This window comes from Chiloscyllium punctatum, chromosome 22 (assembly GCF_047496795.1).
Source record: "Chiloscyllium punctatum isolate Juve2018m chromosome 22, sChiPun1.3, whole genome shotgun sequence".
NCBI lineage: Eukaryota > Metazoa > Chordata > Chondrichthyes > Orectolobiformes > Hemiscylliidae > Chiloscyllium > Chiloscyllium punctatum.
The window spans coordinates 71,632,246-71,647,142 of record NC_092760.1 but is presented as its reverse complement, the minus strand read 5'-3'; the positions used below and the strand labels follow the sequence as shown (position 1 = coordinate 71,647,142).

At 41.5% G+C, this 14,897-nt stretch overlaps 1 protein-coding gene across 1 annotated transcript in view; it reads left to right on the top strand.

The window, feature by feature from the left end:
- The window catches only part of abtb2b (ankyrin repeat and BTB (POZ) domain containing 2b), a 220,103-nt gene that overhangs the window by 195,154 nt on the left and 10,052 nt on the right, over window positions 1-14,897 (top strand). The window contains exons 12-17 of the mRNA XM_072592641.1: window positions 1,347-1,525; window positions 2,400-2,505; window positions 6,659-6,761; window positions 9,174-9,264; window positions 10,989-11,057; window positions 13,864-13,977. Coding sequence (XP_072448742.1) covers window positions 1,347-1,525; window positions 2,400-2,505; window positions 6,659-6,761; window positions 9,174-9,264; window positions 10,989-11,057; window positions 13,864-13,977 — 662 coding nt within the window. The remainder of the gene's footprint in view (window positions 1-1,346; window positions 1,526-2,399; window positions 2,506-6,658; window positions 6,762-9,173; window positions 9,265-10,988; window positions 11,058-13,863; window positions 13,978-14,897) is intronic.

Below are 14,897 nucleotides of genomic sequence, written 5' to 3'. Positions count from 1 at the left end.
GAAAAACAACCCTCCACCACCGCCCTCTGTCTTCTACCTTTGAGCCAGTTCTATATCCAAATGGCTAGTTCTCCCTGTATTCCATGAGGTCTAACCTTGCTAATCAGTCTCCCATGGGGAACCTTGTCGACTGCCTTACTGAAGTCCATATAGATCTATCGCTCTGCCGTCATCAATCACCTTTGTTACTTCTTCAAAAAACTCAGTCATGTTTGTGAGACATGATTTCCCACGCACAAAGCCATGTTGACCATCCCTAATCAATCCTTGCCTTTCCAAATACATATACATTCTGTCCCTCAGGATTCCCTCCAACAACTTGCCCTACACGGATGTCAACTCCACCTTTGTTTTTTCTGTTGTGAACTGCTACAGGGAATCACAAAGTGAGGAACTCCCACTGATTTTTTTTTTCTTCTTGACTCCAAGATAAAACCAGTTAATTGCAGCTAAAATTAATGGTCATATCCCAGGTCAAAAATGTGAACTGATATCTCTCTTAGCATCTGTCAGTCAGCACCAATGCTGGAATCTGTGTTTATCAAAGGTTCTCACTCTGGAAGCTCTAAAACTGAGAAATTTGCATAATAGGGTTCTTCTACACCCATTAAGATATCCCAGTGTATTCCAGAGTCATTCCGTTACTTTCAAAGTGCAACAAACTGTTTAGTTTACAGCCAAATGCAGTAAGTTAGCTTGCACACAGAAGTCTCAAAATAACAATAAAATAAACATTGTACAGGACAACTCCCTTCTCCAAATTCTCCAACTCCAAACTCAGCCAACTTCTTATTTTAACATACCATCCAAAAGATGACACCTCTGAGTTTCTTCACATTAGATTATCTACTCAAATCTCTGCATTAAATCTTTTAAATCAATAAGCTTTTCTACTCCCATGTATGTTCATGCCTCGTGGGCGTCACTGGTTAGGCCACCATTTATTGGCCATCCTGAATTGTCCAGAGGGCAATTAAGAGTCAATCTCTGTGGGTCTGGAGTCATGTCAGCCAGATCAGGTAAAGATGGCAGATTTCCTTCCTTGAAGGACATTGGTGAACCAGGTGTTTCTTTTTAACAACAATCAGCAACGGTCACCATTATTCCAAACTGAATTGAAATTTCACCACTTGCCATCGAAAGACAACAACCCATACCTCCCTAGAACATTAGCCTGGGATTCTGGATGGCTCATCTAGTATTATTATGCTACTTCTTTTCCTTGTTTCTGTTACATATTTGGATATAGGAGGACAGTTAGAGTAAATATTAAAAGGGTTAAAATACAACCTGAGTGTAATAAGAAGCAAATGCAGCTTCAGTTTTCATTCTGTTTTCTCCTGCAGGTGTACCCTGGAAATTACATGTCTGGATTGAATCTCTGAGGACCTCATACAATCAGTGCAGATATCCTGTAATGCAGTACTTGTTACGGGAATTCACTACCATTAGACAAGAGGACTTCAATGAGGAGCTGATCAATGAGGGGCTTCCATTGATGTTTGACATTCTTAGGGTTAGCAAGGTAGAATGCCTTCCATTTTGTGGTGATATTTGTAACAGGATACAACTGGTTAGGGATGTCATGAAGGATCTAAATGACCTGCCTTTCCTCATAACATTATTAAATACATCCAAATTATAATACAGCATTGCAGTGAAAGAAAACTAATATTTATCATGGCAGCTGCTACATTTTACGATCTGATTTCTTATTTGAGTATTGTTCATGACTAGGACAAAGTGAAGACTGCAGATGCTGGACATCAGAGTTGAAAAGTGTGGTGCTGGAAAAACACAGTTGGTCAGGTAGCATCCCAGGAGCAGACTTGATGTGTCGGGCATAAACCCTTCATCAGGAATGTGGGGGGGGGGGGGGGGAAATGAGATAAGTAGGAGGGTGGAGATGTGGGTGAAATAGCTGGAAATGCAATAGATAAATGTAGTTTGGGGGGGATGATGCTGTTAGGTCGGAGCAGGGGGTGGAGTGGATAAGTGGGAAGGAAGATGGACAGGTAGGACAGTTCAAGGGGGCGGTGTCAAGTTGGAAATCCTTTTGAACTGTCCTACCTGTCCATCTTCCTTCCCACCTATCCGCTCCAACCTATCACCATCACACCCCATGTGCATCTACCTATTGCCTTCCCAGCTACCTCACCCCCACCCTCTTATTTATCTCGCAGCCCTCTTTCCCCCCCCCCCACTCCCCCTGAGGCGGGGGGGGGGGGGCTTATGCCCAAAACATTGATTCTCTTGCTCCTTGGATGCTGCCTGACCTGCTGTGCTTTTCCAGCGCCACACTTTTTGACAATTGTTCATGACTGTATACTATTTGACAGATTGCCTCCATATTCCAGAGTCTATTTTTTTTGTATATTGTTCTTTTTCTGTTTCTACAGAATGATGCACTCAATCAGCACCTAGCTTCTATCTTCATTTATTGCTTTGGTAATGCTCCTATTCCCAGTATCCCTGAGTTAAAGAGAATGCCACCTGCTCGATTAGGTGAGTCATCTGTATTCTTGAATGTTGTAAGGACTGTGTGCTGAATGAGAATTTTTAATCTCCCTCCTTTCTCAAATGTGAATTTGTGTCAATGCACAGTCAGGGTCTCGTCTCCAAGTTATTCTTTACGTATGAGCCATTAAAATCAAATTGAGGGGAACTGCAGTGAGAACACGGCAATTGACCAGTTTTCCACCCATTTTCCACCCAGCAGTAACAATTAGAGCAAATTCCAGGTTTACTGGAAGGCTAGATAATTGAGTTAGATATTAGAGCTTAGATGCATACATAAATACATAAGGTCTGCTTTCACATAGTGGTCATTAGATTAATTATTGTGTGTATGACTTAGGGCGACATGGACCCTGGCTGCTACTGGCATAAGGTTAAACTAGGTGTCTGTGCAGTAAAGGTAGCATATTCTGACAACATTCTGACAATAGTGCTGAAGCCTGTGCTCCAGGACTAGCTGCAGGCCCTAGCCAAGTTGTTTTGATAAAGATCTGATACTGGTTATCTACCCACAATGTGCCAACAAAAAAAAGGACAAAATCAACCTCATCAATTATTGTTCTGTCAGTCAACTTTCTATCACTGGTAGAGCACTGGAAGGTGGAGTCAACAGTGCTATCAAGCAGCACTTACTTAGCCATGACTTGACGTTTTCACAGACACTCAGCTTACATTCCATCAGGGTCACGTCTCTTGACCTCATTTAGCCTTGTTCCAAACATGGACTAAAGAGGTGAAAGTGATCATCCTTCACTTTAAGGCAGCATTTGATTTGATGTGGCATCAAGGAACCCTAGAAAATCTGAAATAACTAGGGGGGTCTGGGGAGTCTCCATTGAAGTCATACCTAGTGCAAAAGAGATGACTGTCCTTGTTGGAGGTCAATCATCTCAGTCCCAGAATAGCACTGCAGGAATTCCTTAGTGTGCTTGGCCGAGACAGCTGTCCATACCTATGTGAAGCAAAACGTGAACAATGTGCAGGCTTGGGCTGATAAATAGCAAGTAACACTTGTAACACAAATGCCAGGCAATGACCATCTCCAACAAGAGAGAATCTAACCATTGCCCGTTGACATTCAATAGCGTTGTCATCACTGAATCCCCTACTGTCAACATCCTGGGGAGTTACCATGAACAAGAAACTGAATGAATCCTCAGTCAGACTGAAGCAGGGCTGCTATAATTGAACTACAAGTGACAAAGTTCTAATCATAACCAGGAAATTGGAAACAATGTCCGGAGGGTAGGGGAAATATTGCGAGCAGCCAGGAGAGTTGAAGCCAAGATCTGTCAAAGTCCTATTGAATGCTGAAGCAGGCTCGAGGAACCATACTTCTGCTCTCACTAGGCAAGTTATGTTCTGACAGCCATATAAGAGACTGGGAATTCTGCACCTCCTGGCTCAGCCAAAGTCTGTTCACCATCTACAAGGGACACTTCAGAAGTCTGGTGGTTTATTCTCCACTTAGCTGGAGGAGTGCACCTCCAACAAAACACACATAAATCCTCAAACTCCACATACACCAGTGTCTGCCATATACAAGGTGCACTGCAGCAACTCGGTAAGGCTGCTAACCCTAACCCTTTGAGATCCACAGACTCTAATCACCCAGGACAAGCTCAGCAGATGCATGGGAACACCACCATGTGGACACTTGCCTCCAAGTCTGTTGAAGAGCATTAAGGTGGATATGTTCCCAGAGTCCGATGGTCTCTGCCCCAGGTTATTGAGAGAGGCAAGAGAGGAAATTGCTGGGATCTTTGTATGCTCGCTACCACTGGAGAGATCCTGGAGGACTGGCGAATAGCTAATGTCGTTCCTTTGTTCAAGAAGAAAATAGGGCTAATCCAGGAAAATATAGACTGGTGAATCTCACATCGGTGATTTTTTTAAAGATCCCCTAGTGTGGAAACAGGCCCTTCAGCCCAACCAGTCTACACCAACCCTCCAAACAGTAACCCACCCCGAACCATTTCCCTCTGACGAATGCACCGAACTCTATGGGCATTTTAACATGGCCAATTCAGCTGACCTGCACATCTTTGTGACTGTGGGAGGAAACCGGAGCACCCAGAGGAAACCCACGCAGACCCCGGGAGAATGTGCAAACTCCACACAGACATTCGCCCAAGGCTGGAATCGAACCTGGGACCCAGATGCTGTGAGGCAGCAGTGCTAACCACTGAGCTAGAAAGAATTTGCAGTGATAGGATTTACGTGCATTTGGAAATGTAGGGACTAATTCGGGATAGTTAGTATGGCTTTATTCAGGGAAGGACATGTACTACTAATTTTATTGAATTTCTTGAGGACATTATGAAGGTGATCAATGAGGGTTGAGCAGTGGATGTTTGTCTGTATGGATTTAAGCAAGGTTTTCAACAAGGTCCTTCACAGTAGGCTCATCCAGAAGGTTAAGCTGCATGGGATCCACGGTGACCTGGCTGCTTGGATTCAGAATTGGCTTGCCCACAGAAGGCAGAGGATAGAGGTGGAAGGGTGGTTTTCAGGCTGGAGGTCCATGACTAGTGGCGTTCCGCATCCTCTTCTATACTGGGACCTCTGCTATTTGTGGTATATATGTATAAATGATTTGGATGTAAAATGTAGATGGGTGGGTTAGAAGATGACACTAAGATCTGTGGAGTTGTGCGTAGTGTAGAAGATTGTCAAAGGATATAAATCAGCTACAGATATGGCAGAGAAATGACGGATGGAGTTTAATCTGGTTAAGTGTAAGGTGCTGCACTTTGGGAGATCAAATATTAAGGAAAAGTATAGCGTCAATGGCAGGACTATGAATAGTATTAATGTACGGGGGGATTTTGAGGTTCAAGTCCATAGCTCCTTGAAAGTGGCCACACAAGTAGATAGGGCAGTAAAGAAGGCTTATGGCATGCTTGCCTTTATTGCTTGGGGAATGGAGTACAAGAGTCAGGATGTCATGTTGCAGCTTTATAAGACTTTGGTTAGGCCACACTTATGAGTTTTGCATTCAGTTCTGGTCACTACATTAGAGGAAGGATATGGAGGGTTTGGAGAGGGTGGAAAGAGGTTTACTAGGATGCTGGCTGGAATAGAAGGTATGAACTCTAAAGATGGGCTAGAAAAACTCAAGTTGTTTTCTCTGGAGTGGTGAAAGTCTATAAACTTATGAGATGGATAGATAGGGTTGATGGTCAGTGTCTTTGTCCCAGAGATGAAATGTCTAATACTAAGGACCATGCATTTCAGGTGAGAGGGAGAAAGTTCAGAAACGATGTGAGGGGCAAGATTTTTCTGACATAGAGTGTTAGGAGTCTGAAATATTTTGCCAGTGGTAGTGGTGGAGACAGATATGATGGGGGCGTTTAAGGGCCCTTCAGATAAGCACATGAATATGCAAGGAATGGAAGGGTATGGACCAAAGCCAGGCAGAAGGGATTATATTAATTTGATGTTCGGCATAACATCGTGGGCCAAAGGGCCTGTTTCTGTGCTGTACTGCTCTATATTCTAAATCACACCCATCCTGACTTGGAGTCACATGGCCATTACTTCAGTGTCACTGGGTCAATATCCTGGAACTCCCTGCATTGTGAGTGTACCTTCACCTCCATAGACTGCAACCGTTTATGAAGGCAGGTATAAATGCCTGCTCCAGGTAATTGGGGTGGGCACTAAATGCTGGCCTTGTCAGCACTGTTCACTTCACAGGAATGAAATTTAAGGTCCTCTGGTTTGGGTGATTCAATTACACATTAGTTTTAGCAACCAGCATTATTTCTTTAAACGATGTCTCTGTTGAATTGCTTTGATGATACACCACAGTCTAACCACAGAACTTATTTACAGCTGCACCCTCAGGGAAATTAAAATGTCTCCTTAATCAGATTGTTCCCATCAAGCAAAACCTATTAGAGTTTAAAGCAGTAGTAATTAACTAACATCCAAGGAGATGCTCTTTCCCCTCACTCCTCATAGGAATGTTCCCCATAAACCACATCCTTATCAACTAGTCAAAGATCATAATCATTATTAAGTCTGTTCTTCCATTCTCTTGTCCGGACTCCCTCCATGCATCACCAGCACCAACATATGTGGAAATTCCATTTTATTAACTGTCCATCTGAACATAAATTATTTTTCTCTCTTTCAGACCCTCACTTTCTGAATAATAAAGAAATGTCGGATTTAACTTTCTTAGTGGAAGGAAAGCCTTTTTATGCACATAAAGTTCTCCTAATTACTGCTTCCAACAGGTACGATAATGCAACCCAAATGATTTTTAATTTGTACAGAAAGTGCTGGAAAAACTCGGCAGGTCTGCCAGCATCTGATGACAGAAACGAAGTTAATGTTTCAAGTCCAGTGACGTCTTCAGAACAATGCTGCCAGACCTGCCAAGTTTCTCCAGCACTTTTGATGTTTTATTCCAGGTCTCCACGATCCACAGAATTTTGTTTTTTTTTTAAATTAATGCCTATTTTGTCTCTGCTGGTGTACAACAGCCACTGTACCTGAAGCACATCTCTGTCAATAAGAGGTCAGTTGCAAATGAAGATTCCAATGCTAATTATTCCTTCCCCAGCCCTTCACTAACCTCCTGAGGGAATGTGGCTGACACTTCGTCCTCCTTCTGCAATGCAGATGAATTTGCTAGTTAGCTGGAATGTGTGAAGATACCAAAATCTCCTGTTCTGCACATTGGAACTGCACGATAGAATCCCCACCCCATATTGTGATACTTTATTTCTAGGCTCTGCCCTCTTGACAATTAACAATTGCAATAACTCCAGCTATAAGAAAGTTGTTCCACATTCCATGCACCCTTTTGAAAGGACAGCCAGTTTATCTTTTCATTAAAATAGAAATCCAAGCATCTGTTGTTATAGAAACAACACATGAGTGTCCAGAGTGAGCATGTACACATGAAGTGTGTCATTCACCATCTTGGAAAAAGCTGAAATCAAAACGTCCTGTGTTCTTGCTCCTGACACATGCAGCTAAGTGATCAGACACCTGTTCAGTATCCCTTTTGCAACTTGAACCGCCCAGATCACAGCTCGCACACTGCCTACTGCTTTCAGTAAAATTATGTTTCTTTGGACCTAATCAGCAGTTGTGAAGAGTGCTGTGTCCAGCTGCAGAGGCACCACCTCTCCCCACAGTCACTGATTCAGTCCCTCCATCTCAATCATCTGAGAGTCATTGTCAGTGACCTGAAGCTTACATTTACGTTGCTCATTAGCTGCCTGACAACACCCAACAATGCAGCCAACCCTCGTGTAGCATTTTCAAGAGGCCGAATGCCTGGTGTTGAGTTTACGCATTCTGATACAGGGATGGTTCAGATTTTGTAGGTCATTTGGCTGTGTCCAATTTCACCCCTTCCTCCCCCCCTCCCCAAAACTGCATTTCTCTTTAAATCCTTGACGCAGATACCTTGTATTCATTGACAATGTCGTCTTAGTCAACTCATTGCAATTTGAGAATTACCAATGTGTTCAAAATGGGTGTCTGTTAAAAATACAACCTGTATACTTGCCACTGGCCAATAAAAGGGTCAAAGGAGAAATGTTATCCACTTTGCATGATAATGCATATATATGATTTGTACACAGTATTTGCACTTTTTGATTTTAAAATCTCTACTCTTCAATTTTATTTCTTATAGAGTCACAGAGCATAGTATGTAGTTTTGGAGTATTTTACACTGCTTGCAAAACCAGTCAGTCAAGGTCACATGTACATACCACAATAGTTTTTGCAGACTGTTGATGAGTGCAGTAATATGTTATATTTTTAATTTGTTATTGCACTGTGAATTAAACAGTATGGAAACAAACCCTTCAGTTCAACCAGTCCATGCCAACCATAATTCCAAACTAAACCAGTCCCACCTGCGTGTTCCTGTTCGATATCCCTCCAAACTGTTTCTTTTTCATGTACTCATCTTTCTTGTATATTGTCAATTAAACTAAGAAAACTAAATTAGCTACAGAGTGTAACTTGTGACATCCTGACACCCGTGATTGCACTGTCCTAGCCACTGAGCACTAACATCTAAAAAGACAAGGGCAGCAGATACATGGGAACACGACCATCTGCAAGTTCCCCTCCAAGCCAAACACCATCACAACTTGGAATTGTATCACTTGCTTGTCACTATGGCTAATTCAAGATCCTAGAACTCCTTTCCTAAAAGCACTGTGGGTGTACCTACAGCATGGGGATTGCAGTGCTTTAAGAAGGCAGCTAATCACCAAGGGTAACCAAAGATAGGGAGTAAATGCTGGGCCAGCCAGTGATGCTCACATCCTAAGAATGATTTTAATGAATTAGTTTACCAATTAAAATCGCACTAATGGTAAGAAACATTTGTGGGATTTTGAAGGTTTGTGTCAGAGTATTTCCTGACATGAAACACCCCTAGTAATTTTCTGTACTGTGAATCCTCAGTATTGGACAAGCTACATGCAGCTCTAGTGATGAATAGTAGGAATGATGAACCACTTCCCAGTAAACAGTTACTGGCATTCACCACGGATAAATGATATGTAATATGACAAGACTGAGAGAAGCAAAGGATTTTCATGATGGAAAGTAATAAATAGAATTTGTGTGAAATTGTTTAACCAGAATCTTATCCCATCTCAACACTCTTCCCTTAGATTTAAGATGCTACTGGCTAATAAGACATCTCCAGAGAATGAGCCATGCAAGTGTATAGAGATCAGCGAGATTAAATATCACATTTTCCAGGTACAAATCAGTTTCTGAACTTTAAAGCATGGTGGAGTGGGCAATGTGGCGATCTGACATCCTTTGGTAGGATGCGAAACCCCAACTATGCTAACAGGTTGAGAAGTAGCAATGGTGTGACGACATCATGTTGAGCCTCACATTGGCCTCTGGTGCATTTCTCCTTGTACATTTGCATGTCATGAAACAGATTTATAATAACTTTATCTTGAGGTGCACTTTAACAGTACACCAGAATCTTGTGCCCGATCTCTTAAATGTGACATGCATCAGTCAGCTTTGTTCCACTATGTGTGAAGAAAGCAACTGCATGGCACAAGGTAGTGAATGGATAGAAGTTGGTTTTTGGGTGTAGCAAGACTAATATCCTTGGTAAGGTGCTCTTGAAGCCTGGTCAAATCAAGGAGATATTGAAAAGTAGATGAAGGGCCAAATGAATTAAATTGGATTGCCCAGATGAGGGATCCTGAGGGCTGAAATGGGGGTGTGTTCTAAAGGGAATAGTTATGTAAAAGGGGAAAGGGTACTTGAAATGGTAGCAGAACCAGAGTTAGCAAGTGTGTTGGAAATTCACAAGGAGTGGAGCACCTAAGTAAACATAAGCATGAAGGATGCTGGAAGAGCACAGCAGTTCAGGCAGCATCCAACGAGTCGTTGGATGCTGCCTGAACTGCTGTGCTCTTCCAGCACCACTAATCCAGTATTTGCTTTCCAGCATCTGCAGTCATTGTTTTTACCTCATAAGCATGAAGGAGGCTAATGGAGAGTTCAGGGTCAGAGGGTGGTTCAGGATGATCACAGCCTGACCAATTAGAGTCAACTTGCCCAGTTTAAAAATTGAACTTCTGGCTGTTAAATGTCAATCAGCATTAAGAAGTGCAGTTTCTACTATGGGCTGAGGGGTGGCAAATAGAGTTTAAAGCGGAAAAGTGAGAGGTGATTCACTTTGGAAGGAGCAACAGGAATAAAGAGTGCTGGGATAACAGTAAAATTCTTGATAACGTAGATTAGCAGAGAGATCTGTGTGTCCATGTATGTACAGATCCCTGAAGGTTGCCACCCACCTTGATGGGGTAAAAAAGAAGGCATACGGTGTGTTAGCTTTTATTAGTGGAGGGGTTGAGTTTTGGAGCCACAAGGTCATGTTGCAGCTGTACAAAACTCTGGTGTGGCCACTCTTAGAGTATTATGTACAGTTACTAGGATGTTGCCTGGTATGGAGGGAAGGACTTATGAAGAAAGGTGAGGGACCTGAGGCTGTTTTTGTTAGAGAGAATAAGGTTGAGCGGTGACTAAATTGAGACATAAGATAATCAGTTCCTGAATTATGGTTTTGAATGCCTTTTATTTCACTGCTGTTGCTTTCTTCAGTCTTCATCATTGTTCAGTGTACTCTCCTTTGAGAAGCTGTTTGGATCTCCACGTCCAGGTCTCTGTATGCACTGTGTAATTGGCCACTTTGAGGCACACAACTACAATGTGGTCAGTTGCACCCGAGTGTTGCTTCCTTCAGTTATGAGCAACGCAGAGGCAGGCCAAATAAATTTCATGTCATTCCATGACACAGTGATGTGAAGTACTAACAGGATATATTTACATTTGTCTGCATTTCATATTAAGTGTTGATAAAGCCTTGGTCTTTTTACTAGAGAATAAAAAATCAAAAGCAATAGTGATATTCTTAGTTGATGCTGTACTGACCCAAGCTGCCTCTTATCCTTTAGATGATGATGCAGTACTTGTATTACGGTGATACAGAGTCAATACATATGTCAGTTACCGACGTGCTGGAGGTAAGTACCCTCACTAGAATATATAAAGTATTTAGCAGAGAAAAAGTTCTAATGCATTCACAGAGGTACAGTTCAGGTATCCAGAATGATTAGGGGGGGTTATCAAAAAGCTTAGTCAAAGAAATTTGTTTAATATATTCAGAGAATCCAAGCTCTCATCTCCTCAATCCATCTGCCACAAACTATTATGAGCATAGTAATCAAAGGTGGATTAAGATACAGTAACTGATTGCAGTCGAGGGAGATATGCACAAAAAGTCAGCGAGAGAATGAGTTCAGCCAAGTCTGAAGAAGGTAACAGAGTGAGGATGATGCCATAATAACTGTAAATACAAAGGTGAGAATCTTACATTTGAAGAATTGAGTCACCGAAGTCGAGGTCAATGAAGCCAGGGGTGATGGTTAAACAAGATTCAGAATGGAATGGGATACAGACAATATATAGCGAAAATAACAGTGAAGCTATTGAGGCTGGACATGTGAACTGTGGAATAGTTTGGTCTGATTATGATGCTGGTAATAATTTGTGGCAAATGGTCTGAGGTGTGAAAAGGGTATATTTTCTTACAGATCTGAACATAATCCTGTCACAAACTTAAGTGATTTCTTAAGAATCTATTGATTTTGTCCTTGCTCAAAAGGGTCAAATGACTGACTCCTGCTCATATTTCTAAAACTGTCTGATTGAGAAGTAGTGCATTACTCATGTTTGTCAGTGAGAATTTAAAGAGCTGAGCCTACATGTAATAACTGCAACATAAAAGATGAGAAGATTTATGACTCAGACTCGGAATGTGAAATCCATTCAGGGAGAATCAACATCAAAAAATTTCCCAACATTTCAGCCACTTTCTTTGGGGTGCTTACTCATGGCGGATACAAAGTCTCATTTGGCTGTGAGCTAAATGATCATCAGAATTCCTGCTTTTTGTCACTATACAGACACTCTGGGTTGAGTGTGGACAAGTTCAGGTTTGAATGTGACACATCCCATAAACACATTGTCTGCCAAGATTCATGATGCACACCTCTAGTCAAGACAATAGGATAGCAGTCAGCACTGATTGATAGATCTATAACACAACAAAAATCAGTGCATTGAAAATAACAAACTATCATGGGTGTTCTTCTGCAAGACATTTCATCCATCATATTTTAAAGCAGAAAATATGTAATCCAATTGTAAATTTATGAGTGTATGTTTATGTCCCTTCTGGGCTGAATTTTCTGAGTTAGGTATGCAAGCTGCATTGTCAATCCTTTCCCTGTCCAACATTATGACTTGTGCAGAAACCCAGAGGAAATTCAGTTCCTTAACTTCAAGACCTTGGATTAAGATTTGAATTGGAAATGAATTATCAGTAGTAAAGACCAATTCCTAAGAAATTAAACCCAGGAGGCAGTTCACATTTACCTTTGATCTGGTGACTTAAACTCAAATTCTGTGTAATTTTCCCTGCAGTATAAACAAAGTGTTGTGTTGGGATCTCAGCTAGATCACCATGGGCACATTAACTTTCGCATTAATGTTAGAAATATGTCTTATAATATAGAAAACTGAAATTAAGTTTTCTCAAATTATCCTTCGTCTGCCAAATATCTACCCACTTCTTTATATAATAAACTTGAGATCTTTAGTCCCCTTCAGCAAACTTATTGTTTTGACTTTAGCTCGTTGGGTAGGCGCTAGAGAAATGTAGCAGGTCTAGCAATATCTGGGGAGAAATAAATCCAAGTAGTCAGATTTGAAACATTAACTCGGTTTTTCCATCCACAGATGCCAAGTTTCTTCAGCACAGTTTTTATTCCAGATTTTCAGTACCTGTAGCATTGCTACTTCTTTTTTTACCTATCTCGGTGCTATTGGCAAATTTAGTTACCAAACATAGAGGCGGCACGGTGGCTCAGTGGTTAGCACTGCTGCCTCACAGCGCCAGGGTCCCAGGTTCGATTCCAGCATTGGGTGACTGTGTGTGGAGTTTGCACATTCTCCCAGTGTCTGCGTGGGTTTCCGCCGGGTGCTCCGATTTCTTCCCATAGTCACAAAGATGTGTGGGTCAGGTGAATTGGCCATGCTAAATTTCCCTCCGACTAATGCACCTAACACTAGGGGCAATGGTTCTGGGTGGACTAGTTGGGCCAAAGGGCCTGTTTCCACACTGTAGAGAATCTAATCTAATCATATGATCCTTTCTTCCAAGTAGTCTGATCCAAAGTCCTCCTAAACTCTAAAGAGTAAAAGCTTAACCTTTGCTACCTTCCCTCATAAAATAAGCCCTTCATTCCTGGGATAATGCAAATGAACCTTCTCTGAGCTACTTTTTAAAACAAGAACACAGACTTTTTTGTATAACAGTTATTTTCTACCAGTTATTCTACAAAAGTCTTAACTATTGTGATGTCGAGTGAATTTCAAATATATTCCAATATAAAGAAATTTGGAGTGTGATCCATCCCTTTTGAACATTTGCATCTACCCACCATTCATTTTCGCTGGATCATGGATGCATATGGAGTTGTGTGGTCAAGAGGGAAGACGATTGGAAAGAACCTTACTGCATACTGTTATAACAGTGGTTCATTTCTATAAACATCTAAGGACATGGAAGATGACAGTAATGTCTTAATAATGAGCTTCTCATGTCTCATGGATGCAATAAGTATGATCCAACTGCTGATAAAGGAAATTGCTGTGGCTGGTGGTTAAGAGAATTATGATTTTATTACTTTACTTTCCACTGGAAAATTAAAACAAAAACTAGAGAATCATGTTTAATTTGAGTGTCTTTGTTTTTCAATTCTTTAGCTACTGTCTGCAGCAAGCCTATTTGAGCTGGAATCATTGCAGAGACATTGTGAGATCATCTGTACCCAAATAATGAACCTAGAGAATGCAGTCATCATTTATTGTTATGCTAAGGTAAATCTGGTCTCATGCTTGGATGATATTCTGTCCCTTGAACAAAAATATAGTGCAAAATGCCATTAACTGCTTTTGTTTTTCGCATTAGTTTTCTCCTATAGAATTCTTGCTGAAGCTATAGATCAAGTTCAAAGCGATGTATAGCATGTTGTAAAAGCCTCCACCACTTCTTCTGGCAACTCACTGCATACTGCACCACCATGTGCATAAAACAATTGTCCAGTAGGTCCCTTATAAATCTTTCCCCTCTCACTTTAAACCTATGCCCTCTAGTTTTGGACTCCTCCACCCCAGGGAAATGACCTTGTCTATTTACCCTATCCATGTCCCTCATGATTTTATAAACCTCTATAAAAGGTTACTCCTCAGCCTCTGACGCTCCCAGCCTATTCAGCCTCTCCCTATAGCAAATCCTCCAACCCTGGCAACATTCTTGTACATCTTTACTGAACCCTTTCAAGTTTCACAACATCCTCCTTCTAGACAGGCAGTCCAGAATTCTACTCCGTATTCCAAAAGTGGCCTGGCCAATGTCCTGTAGAGCCACAACAGGACCTCCCAACTCCTATATCAATATACTAATTGATAAAACCAAGCATACAAATGCCTTCTTCACTATCCTATCTACCTGCGACTCTACTTCCAAGGAGTTTTGAAAGACAAACTAGATAGTGCTATGTCAAGATCATGAAAGGGTAATGTTTTGGTTCAAAGTTGGGCAGCAGTTTAACTTGCCACACAGTTGCTAATCTTTGAAAATGAGCAGACTGACAACTGGGCTGATATTTATCCCACAAACAATGGCATGAGGAAAAATAATCTGACATGATTTGATTGATTATCTTACGATCCAAAGTCTCTTTGTTCAGCAACACTCCCCAGGACCTTATCATTAAGTGTAAAAATTCTGCCCTGAT